We start from the raw sequence: 10,387 nt of genomic DNA on the forward strand, positions 1-10,387 counted from the left end.
GGTGGCAGACCCTCTAAACAGGTGCCCTTGGGTGGGGGCAGCCCTACCTTCCGAGAAAAGCCTGGAAGGCCAGGGCTGCTCTTTCTTCCCAGCCTAGGTCTCCTTCCACTCTACCCTCAGCTGCCTGTGTCACCTTCCCCTCCCCTCCATTTTTCTTCAAGTCAAGCCCTTGGCAAATACTCCACCCATTCCATGTCCTGCAACACCCTGGCACCTGTGTGTTGGGGTGGGGGGGGGCAGAGAAGCAGGTTGCTCCTGGGCCTGCCAAACCTCAGGCAAATCAGCTGCTGGCACCAGACCCATCTGGCAGGGTCGGGGTAGGGAGGGGGAGTGGTGCAGTCCCTGACTTTTTTGTAGGCCAGTCCTTCCCCCCCTCCCCTGCCCCATGTCTCTCCACATGACTCTGGTCCTGGGCCAGCCCTCTTTGAGTTCAAGGACATGGGCTAGGGGACTTGGCCAGTCAAGACAAAAGAGAATTCCCCCTTCTGAGTAGCCCCTAAAATGGAACCTCCCCCAGCACCCAGAGCCTCAAGTTGGTGGCAGACCCTCTAAACAGGTGCCCTTGTGGGGGGGGGGCAGTGTAGAGGGAGAGAACAGAACCAGGAGATCAGAATGAGTACAGAGTGGGCACAGAGAGTTGGGGGTGGGGGACCAGACAGGCTGAGCCAGAGACCAGAGACAGAGTGAGAGAGAGATAAACAAAGCCAGAGAGACACAAATTGACAGCTGAGATGGGAGAACCGGTCCGGCCAGCCGGCTGTTGCTGGGTAACGGTGGCCGCTTTCGACCTTCCTGTGACCAAAGCCTCTTCTCCTTGGGTCAGCAGCTCGCCGAGCCCAGCAAACTCCAATGAGGAGGTGACTCTAACCACAGCCCCAGGCATCCTGGAAACCCAGGGGGTCTCCCTTGGGTGTCCCAGAAGTGAAGCAGGCTAGGTGCTGTCTACGCCCAGTTCAGCCCCAGGAGAGGGAGCTGTGAAGCACCCAGCAGAGGGACCAGCTTCTCTGTTGCCCAGGAAACTCCAGCCATGCCCGGGTGGGGCGAGAGCCAAGCCAGCTTAGGCAGCCTGGTATTTTTATGGTGTTCCAGTTCAATGCTCAGGCCCTGGGGAGGCCAGGCAGCTGGGGCCAAAGTTCCCCTGGGAGCCTGAGCAGGAGAAAAGGGGCAGGTGGGTGGAGAAGATGGCAGTGGGTCCCCACCTGCTCCCGACACTTTGTCACATACCTGGCCCAGCCCAGCACTTATCATAATGCCACCCATACCCCTGCAGCCAATCCTCAGTTTCAGCCCCCAAAGGGAGTGAGCTCTCTAGGCTTTGCTAAGGAGAAAGGAATGAGTTGCCCTCAGAGTCAGTGCTGCCCTGGGTGTTTCACGAGGAGTGGATTTTGATGGTCCAAGGTGAGAAGTCCCTTCTGCCTAGGCCAGCCTTGTCTGCCTCTGTTTCCTCATCTAGAAAATGGGGATAATAAGAGGACCTTCCTCCCAGGGTTGTGAGGATTAACTGAGAGAACATTTTCTTAGCATGGCATATAGCAGGTGCTTAAATGTTTGTTCCCTTCTTCCTTCCACCTTTCTGCCACTTTCTACTGGCATGACTTTGGACACTGTCTTGACTCAGTTTTCCCATGTGCAAAATGGAAGGGTTGAACTAATAAATGGTACGATGCTTCCTTTCAGCTTGAAATCCTTTGGGGGAAAAGGCCCTAGGAAAGTGACCAAGTCAGGATTCAAACCTGGGTTGTTTCCAAATCCTGGGTTTCCCTTCCCCCACATTTTAGTTTTTTCTGAGCTGAACTGGAAAGGTTGAAGCCCAGCCTCCAGAATAAGGGTGGCCATACTGTAATAAAAACGTTTATGGCTGGCACAAAGAGAGGTAGTTTGGGGGGAAGCTTGTGTGAAGGGCTGGGAGGGGTGAGGGGGAGGCCGAAGCATACCGTCCCCAGGAAGCTCCTGTGGGCACCTCTAGGTTTCAGCATCTTGGGGCAATGCCCCAGTTATCCCACCCTACTTAATTCATTCCCAATATTCCCTCTGGGGATCAGGCCAGGCTGGCAAATGGAAAAAAAAATCTTTAATTATTTTTGTACAATCAAGAGTCACAAGCTTCCGGACCTGGCCTTCCCTCTGATGAACCCACTCTGCCTTTCCCACCCCTACATCCCAGGCCTGCTGCTCCCCCTCCCCTCCTAACAGGTGAGGTCTGAATAGAGGGTGATCTTAGCCCTGAAGCCTGCATCTGGTGAACTGGGCCACTGGTCTGCCCTCCCCAGAGTGCCAGGGCTGCTCTGACTCCCAAAAGCCTTCATGATGGCCCTGGGCCCTTTCTCCAAATGGAACATGAAGGAGAAAGAGGGACTTGGGAAAGATGCAGCACCTGGGGAGAAGGGAAGCTGTCCAGGATCCCCCCACGCTGGCTTGGCCACCAACTGAAAGCTTGGATCTGTGTGCCCCACCCATCCCTTACTGATCACTGGGGGGCCTGGCAGGAGCCCTGATCTGCTCTAGGGGGCTGGTCCATGTGCACTCACACCCACACACATCCCCCCTCCCACCCCGCCCCACCCCCACTCCCCAGTGCTCAGCATTAGGCCTTGTCCAGTTGGCAGTAGAGGTACATGGACACCGTCATAGCAGCCAGCTGAAGGGAAAGAGAGCAAAAGTGGGCATTCAGGGGACAAGCCTCAATGGTGGGGAGGGAGGGAGGGAGGCCTGCTTTCCTTCCCCTTCCCTCACCATGTACTAATCCGCTCTGGGCTTGAGAGAACCCAGAGAAAAGTCTACCCTCTCCAGGAATTGTCCTAGGCCCATTGGCTCTGCCCCAAGAAGGACCAGGCAGGGCCCTCCGCTACAACCGGTGGGGAATGAGAAGTGGGCAGTGAGTGTCAGAGCCCTCTCTCCGCCCGCCCCCCACCAGCCCAGCCCATCCCAAGCTGCGCCCTCACCTCTAGTGCCCCAAAGCCGGCAGCCACGCCACCCACGACAGCCGCATTGGTGTGAATACCTTTCAAGAGCTGCCGAAAACAGCCCTGGAGGAGTGGTGAGGAGGGGGAAAGTAGGAGAATTCAGGGGTTGGCCACTTGTCCCCAGCCCCAAATACCACCATGGCCTCAGTCTCCTTCAGAGGCCTCATCTCCTCCCTCCCTTCTCATAGCTGGGCACTTGCCCCTTCCTGGCTTCTCTAAGGCTATGCCAGCTGCTCCAATTCCAGGCCAGACCCTCCTGCCCACCCACCAGGACTTTGGCAGCACTAACACCTCCAGGCTGACTTGTTTTGTTTTTTTGAGGGGGGAAGGCAATGCAATTGGAGTTAAGTGACTTGCCCAAGGTCACACAGCTAGTAAGTATATGAAGTGTCTGAGGTCAGATTTGAACTCAGGTCCTCCTGACTCCAGAACTGGTGCTCTACTCACTGCAACACCTAGCTTGTCCCCTCCTGCCTGACTTTCCACACTCACTGATCTTGCCCTGGCCCTCCTCTAATCAAGAACCTTCAGGGACTCCCTGGCACCACTAAGGAGAACACCCAAGGCCACAGGCTGCCCCCTCTCCTACCTTGACATTGGCCTGGATGGCCATTTCTTCAGTACAGGAGGTAGAGTCATTGGCACAGCAGAAGTGGGGAAAGCTTTGGTACTTTTGATAGAAGGGGGAGCCTTCAAAGTCCGTGTAGTTGTTGAAACCACAGCAATGGAGCTGAAAAAAGGAATGGCCAGTCAGGTTTTGGGAGGGACCTAACCTCACCCTCCAGACCAAGGGGCTCTCTGAGGTAAGAACTGCGTGCCCCTTCAGACTGAGGGTTCCCCAGAGCACAGCTGTCCTCACTCCAATCTGGGTGCTCCCCAGAGCAGAGCTGTGTCATTCCCCCCACTCTGGGTATACCCCAGAACTGACAGGGCTGTGTCCCCCTCAAGCCAGGAGCTACCTGAGGGCAGGGCCTGTGTTATCCCCCAAACACACACACATACTCAGAGCAGGGGCCCTCACTCACCCCTTCCATGGTGCTGTTCCATACTTGGGTGATATCTGATTGTTCGCCATAGTCCTTCTGGATCACAGGTACAACCAAGGCATTGAGCAGGTTCTCAGCCTAGAAAGAGAGGCCCTTGACTGTCACCTCCCATGTCTAGCCCTGTCCGGCTACATCTGCCTTGTCTGTTTCCTGAGGCCCAGGTCCCTATCTCCCCCTGCCTACTGAACACAACCACCTCCTAATGGGCATCCCACATCTACACTCTCCCCCTACAATCCCACATTCACAGGCTCCAAAACAGTCATCCTTTGTTATGCACAGATCTGGGCCTGCTCCTCCTTGGCTCAAGCTCTTCCGTGGCTTTCTAGTATGGATTAAGTAAAGTTCAAACTCCTTTGTCCAGCATCCAAGGCCCTCCACAATCTGGCATCTCTCTCCCCTTCCAGGTTTATCTCAGATTAGTCCCCTCTCCACTCAAGGCAAACTGAGTCACTCCCCTGGGCCTTAATTGTGTCTTTGTACACCTTGATATACTAGGCTTCTCAGGCCCTTTCTCTCCTTCACCTGTTAATCAGTTCCCAGCTGGGTTTTCCAATGATGTCCCAAAACACAGGTCTGACCATCTCTCTCCCTGGCTCAATCAGCCAGAGCCTGACCTTCCCCCCTTATTTCAAATTAAACTGGGAGTTCCCTGAGGTCAGGGACTGTCTTTTGCCTTTCTTTAAATCTGTCCAGGCTTAGCACAGTGCCTGGCTCAAGGCAGGCCTGCTGTAAATATTAGCCACCACCACCATCACCATCACCACCCTCATCACCATCACCACCATCATCACCATCATCACTACCATCACCACCATCATCACCACCACCATCACCATCACTATCACCATCACCATCATCACCATCACCATCACCAACATCATCATCAATAATAGTAATAACACTTAGCACTTATGCATTGCTCTTAGATTTACAAAGTGGGTTACAAATATCATCTCATTTTATCTTCACAATAACCCTCAGAGGTAGATGCTTTTTTGTCCTTATTTCATAGTCAAGGAAACTGACACTAACTGAGGTCAAGTGCATTACCCAGTAACCAGGGTCACACAGCTAATGAGTGTCTGAGGTGGAATTTGAACTCAGGACTTTCTGAGGGCCAGGTTGGGCACTCTCTCTACTCTCTCCATCACTGTCAGCTGCCTCCTGTAGGGATCTTATACCAGTTCTCCTCCCAGCATGCCAGAGCCTCCCTTCCACCACCCTGTCTTTGCTTGCTCATGCTACGTGATGCTATATAACATGGCATGTGAATTTGGGGCTCATGCCCCCCCAGCCTATGATATGAGCTCCTGAAGGACATGTCCTGTTCTCTCCCATCCCTGAGCACAGGGCTTGACCCACAGCAGAGGCCTGATAAGTGGCTGGCAGATGAACTGAAAGGGAGAACGAGGGAAGGGGGCAGGGGAGGATGAGCACAGAGTCTGCCCTTGAAAGAAGCTAGGAAATTTGTCTTCTCACCATGGTCTCCCCTGCTGCTTCCCAGACTTGCTGTGACTCCCTTCAAGCCCCAGCCCCCAAATGGCCTTCCTGGTTTGACTTGAACCACCCTATACACATACATGGCTCCCTCCCTCTGGGCCATCTTCCTCTCAGAGCTGTCTCTGGTAAGTCCATAGTTCAAAGCTCAGCTGTTCTCTGAGGTTTGGGGAAGGCACATCTCCTTCCCCTAAGCAGAGTGTGAGCTCGCTGAAGACAGCACCCTATTTCCTCCTCCTCTTGGCAGGCCCCAAAGACAGCCTGCAGACCCTGAGTGGGGCACAGCCTTCTGTCAGAGGCATTGGTAAATATCTGATGAACCATATTTCTCTTGGCCCCCATGACTGGTCACCTCATAAACAGTGCCAGCTGAGGGGGCAGGAAGTGATCCAAGCTCTGACCTTCACTCCCCACCCTGCCCCTCCCAGGAGCTCCAGCACCAGAAGAGTCCTTATAGACCATTGAGGGGAAGATGCTGGTCCAGCCCCTTTCTTTTACAGATGGAGAAACTGAGTCTAAGACTTTCAGAGAGGAGAGAGACCCCGTAGCAACCTCCCCTCACTCATATTGTTGCTAGTACTGATAGCTGGAGCCAGCCCAGGAAAACCAAAGTGACCCTCCCTCCTTAAGGGCCTGGCTCTCAGGTGCTTTGCCCCTAAGTCTCTCCTCTGGCTACATATTCTGAGCTCCTGGAGTTTTGTCCGAGGTCTAACCCCCCACTTTGGCCTCTCAGAGCCAAGTGGGAGGCCTGAAAGAAATCCCAGCCCCACTGTGGGGCTCCGCTTCCTTGTCTACATTGACAGGGCAGGCCTGGCTGCCTTTCAGGCCCCTTTCTGGTCTCTCTCAGAGTTGGTGCTGCCCCAGGTGTCTTCCCTGGCCCCTCTGAGCCATCCACCTCCTCCTTCCCTACCAGCTTCCCTTGCCAACTCACCAGTGAGGTGTAGACCAGGGCTACCACAGCAGCGGCAATCTCAGCGATGAATATTAGGAGGAGGATGGAGAAAAACTGGGGAAAGCAAAACCCAGACTGAAGGAGATGGAGTGGGAGGGAAGGGGTCTAGGTGCATCTAGAGACCTGGGCACAGAGCCTGGACAGATGCCCATTCACTAACTCCCTAACGGCCAGGGAGAAAGGAGCATTCTTACCCACCCCCACCCTCTGAGAGGGAATGGCCCCCAACAGCCCCTGGGTTTGGAGTATACAGTAGCTATCCCAGAGTAAGTCTTGGGCACTGGGACTAGGGACCATGAGCCTAGAGCAGAGGGAGGCAGGGTTGTAGGCCATCATTGGGGAAGGATGTTATCCTAAAGGTATGTGGGGAGCTCTGGGGCTGGGGGCCCTTACCATTAACAGTATACATTTACTCTCCTTCTGGGCCCCATAGCACCCTAGGAAGCCAAGAATCAACAGGACGCAGCCTGCGGCGATTAGGAAGTAGCCCACATTCACAAACTGCATGGCGCTGGCTGACACTGGCCCGAAGATATTCACGAAGGAGGCGCCATCCACAGACACCCATATTCCTATTCCCAGCAGGACTGCGCCACAGAGCTGGGGGCAGAAAAGGTCCAAGTGAGGAGAGGCCCAGGCCAGCCTCCTGCCCCACCTGGGAAGGAGGGGAAGGTCTCCAGTTCACCTCTGGCCACTTCCCAAAGCTGGCCTGAGGTGACTTAGGTTGGTCTCCGGTACTCTCCAGGTTCCTGGAAACCTACAGTCCTCTAGACTGGGCCTCCAGACTCACACAAAGGAAACCAGAGAGCTTAGATGGTAGGTGACATGATTATCCTTATTTTACAGATGAGGAAAAGGAGGCAGACAGAGATGAAATGCCCAGGGTCACACAGCTACCTGACTATGTATCTGAGGTCAGATTTAAGGTGGAGTCTTCCTGACTCCAGGACCAGCACCCTCTCCACTGCTAAGCTGCCTGGGTTAACTCTTGAGCATGCAGAAGATAGTGTTTTTGGGGGAAAATTCTCAGCTCTCTTCTTCCCAAACATTTTTGACCCCACAGAATCTCAGAATCTGTGCTGTGGGCATCAAACGGTTGCCTGTGCCAATCTGTATCAGAACAAGTGTCTCTTTCCACCCCCTTTTCATCCCTAACCAGTAAGCCTCCAGTCTCAGCTTAAAGGATACCCTACCCCCACCCCAGTGATGGGGAACTCCCAACTTGAGTCAGCCAATTCCAGTCTGGGAGACTTTTTAGAGATAGGAATTTCTTCCTGATGTCCAGCCTATATTAGCCTCTGTACCTTTGACCTCTTACTCTACCAGGCTGCTCCCTCTTCTTCTACCTGGTACAGCCATTCCCATTCTTGAAGACAGACATCATGACCCTCCCTACTGAGCTTTCTATATTTCCAGCTCCTTTAGGTGACCCTCACCTGGTCTACCAAAAGCCCTTCTCTCCACTCCAGATGCTGTCCCAAGGGCTCCCTCACAAGTCAAGACCCAAACTCAAGCTGGGCCAAAATACGGAATCACAGACCACTAGGCTCCCCACACTGGACAGACTAGAAAGAGACTTCACGCTCTTCTTCTGCACACCTTGATGTGCTCCCTGGCTAGAGAACCACACACACACACACACACACACACACACACACACAGCCAGAACGGGTCACATAGAGAAAGAGAGGAGGTGACTGGAAAGAGTCCAGGGCTTGGAATTAGAAAACACAAGTTCAGATCCTATCTCTATGCTCCATAATTCAAGTTCCCATTTCTAGAATTCTTCAAGGTTCACTTGGCTCAGAATAATCATTCAAACATGGCATGCTGGATCTATTATCTCTATTTTATAGAAGAGGAAATAGAGGTTCAAGTGACTGGCTCAAGGTCAAATGTGCTGCAGTGGGAGGGGCCCTGGGTTAAGCTCTCCTCACAGTGAAGCCCTAGGTCACTCCCTTTCCATCTGGGCCTCAGTTTCCACTTCTGTCAAGTGAGGGAGGGTTGGGCTCAGTGCCTTGGAAGGGACCTCTCCCAATGCTTCTATTTGATTAGTCTGACACAGAGACTCAGAGAGGAAGGGATCAGCCCAAGATCATACACTGACCAAACCCATGCCTTCCCTTTTCCCTGGCACACCCCAAGCTCAGATTAGCACCAGATAAGTGGCACCCCAATGCCTAGTTGCCCCCACTGTGCAGTTAGGGAAACTGAGGCCCAGCTCTAGGGGGACACCTGGAGAAGGGGACCCTGCCAGCCTCAGAATTGTATCTCCTTAGGGAGGTGGGGAAGAGGTTTTGGGGATCTGAGCCTGAGCTGGTGACAGGAGGAAGTTTGCCTGGGCACTAGATGGGTGGGCCCAGAGCTAGATTAAGATATATTTGTCTGAGAAAGAAAAGAATTGAGAAGCATAGGGGTCAGGTTTCAAGGGAGCCAAGAATCCTGTTCTTCCCCTCTGGCTCTCAGGGCAAACCGGATCTGCTTTTAACCCTGAACAGGCCAGAAGTCCAGAAGGGCCCCCATCTACTCCAAGTCTTCCCTGAGGGCACTGGCAGCCTCCATAGAAGGGGCAGTATCCCAGCTGCTGAGGTCCCTTGCCCCCATCCCTACAGAGCTCGCCTTACCTGGTAGGTGAGGACAGAACTGCCCCATGGCCCTGACTCGTATCTTCATAGCCCCCTGGCTGACCCTCCTCTCCCATTTCACCCGACATGGTCACAGTGACAGTCACAAGGGGTCTGATAAATCAACCAGGTGAACACATTAATGAGGGAAATGGAAACCCAGGGTTCAAATCCTGGCTCTATTTCCTACCAGGTCCCTCAACTTCCTCATCTATAAAATGGGGACAGTGATGCCTACTTGCCCTCCCTGCCTTCCTACCAGGACTATGGTGAAGTTACAGAAAGAGAAAGCTGGGCTGTTCCTCTGGTTCCCCTCTTGGCTGACCACTCACATATCAAGACCAACCCTGGTCATGTCAAGCAGGGGAGCTGTGGGGGCTCCCGCTGGCCCTGGCCAGACTCAGGCTGACTTCTCTTCCTCCTCCCAAAGCCTGGAGAAGGTGGTTCCTCTTCATCTCTTTTCCCTGATCCCCTGCCAGCCTCTACTTCTTTGCCTTACACTGCCTTCTCTAGCTCCAGCAGCCTGGGTTAAGTCCCCCCTGCTCTCCTGGACTTCTCCCCCCAAGCTTTGGAGTGGCCCAGCCGCTTTTCTCCATCCTCATTCTCTGGGACCTGTCTGCAGCTCTCCCATGTTGCTCAGTATCTCCTGCTGGCTCCTCTGGCCTCATCTGGCTTCTGGGATAGCCTTGACGAAGCCTTTGTCTTCTTCCTCCTGGATGACCTGTTCTTTTCCCATTCTCCTTACCGCCCTCCAAGTTTCCAGCACCCTCCTTGTCCTCTCCTCCTGTCTCAGAGAATGAGGTAGCCCTTCTCTTGTCTGACACTTGTGCCCCTGAACCCCTCTGCTCCTGTTTCCCAGGTGAGCATCTATTGTCCTGCATCTTCCCTGCCCCTCATTGCTGCCTACAAACATTCCAAGGTCTCCCCTCACCTTAAAAAAACCTCCCCTTCACCCTGACATCTCCTCAAATTCCCAGCACCTCTCCCCCCACTCTCACCACCAGGGCACTCATGGCCTCCATTTCCTCTACTCCCTTCTCACCCCCCTGCAATGACTTCTGATTTTTTTTTAGGGCCTGAAAAGACCCAAGCTCATCAATGGCTTCTTAGCTGCTGCCTCCAATGCCCATTTCTCACCCCTGGGGCTTCTTATCTTTCTTGTTCTGGTTGACCTGTCCCTGGTTTTTTACTTGGTTGGACTGTCCTCTCCTTCTGGATCCTCTATTTTTTTTCTTTTTCTTTCTTTCTTTCTTTCTTTCTTTCTTTCTTTCTTTCTTTCTTTCTTTCTTTCTTTCTTTCTTT

General features: G+C 53.5%; 2 protein-coding genes across 2 annotated transcripts in view; both read right to left on the minus strand.

Annotated features, from left to right (window-relative positions):
• Positions 1 to 10,387, minus strand: part of LOC138165037 (cytochrome b-c1 complex subunit 6, mitochondrial-like) — a 289,794-nt gene that overhangs the window by 90,265 nt on the left and 189,142 nt on the right. The window lies entirely within an intron of this gene.
• LOC138165019 (tetraspanin-1-like) overlaps positions 2,569 to 10,387 on the minus strand; it is a 10,507-nt gene continuing 2,688 nt past the window's right edge. The window contains exons 3-8 of the mRNA XM_069093079.1: positions 6,855 to 7,061; positions 6,441 to 6,515; positions 3,989 to 4,087; positions 3,553 to 3,693; positions 2,943 to 3,026; positions 2,569 to 2,638 (exon numbers count right to left, since the gene is read on the minus strand). Of these exons, the coding sequence (XP_068949180.1) occupies positions 2,585 to 2,638; positions 2,943 to 3,026; positions 3,553 to 3,693; positions 3,989 to 4,087; positions 6,441 to 6,515; positions 6,855 to 7,061 (660 nt within the window). The 3' untranslated portion in view covers positions 2,569 to 2,584. The remainder of the gene's footprint in view (positions 2,639 to 2,942; positions 3,027 to 3,552; positions 3,694 to 3,988; positions 4,088 to 6,440; positions 6,516 to 6,854; positions 7,062 to 10,387) is intronic.

This window comes from Petaurus breviceps, unplaced genomic scaffold, assembly GCF_028583685.1.
Source record: "Petaurus breviceps papuanus isolate PSGF00001 unplaced genomic scaffold, PetGlider_PUasm1.0 207, whole genome shotgun sequence".
NCBI lineage: Eukaryota > Metazoa > Chordata > Mammalia > Diprotodontia > Petauridae > Petaurus > Petaurus breviceps.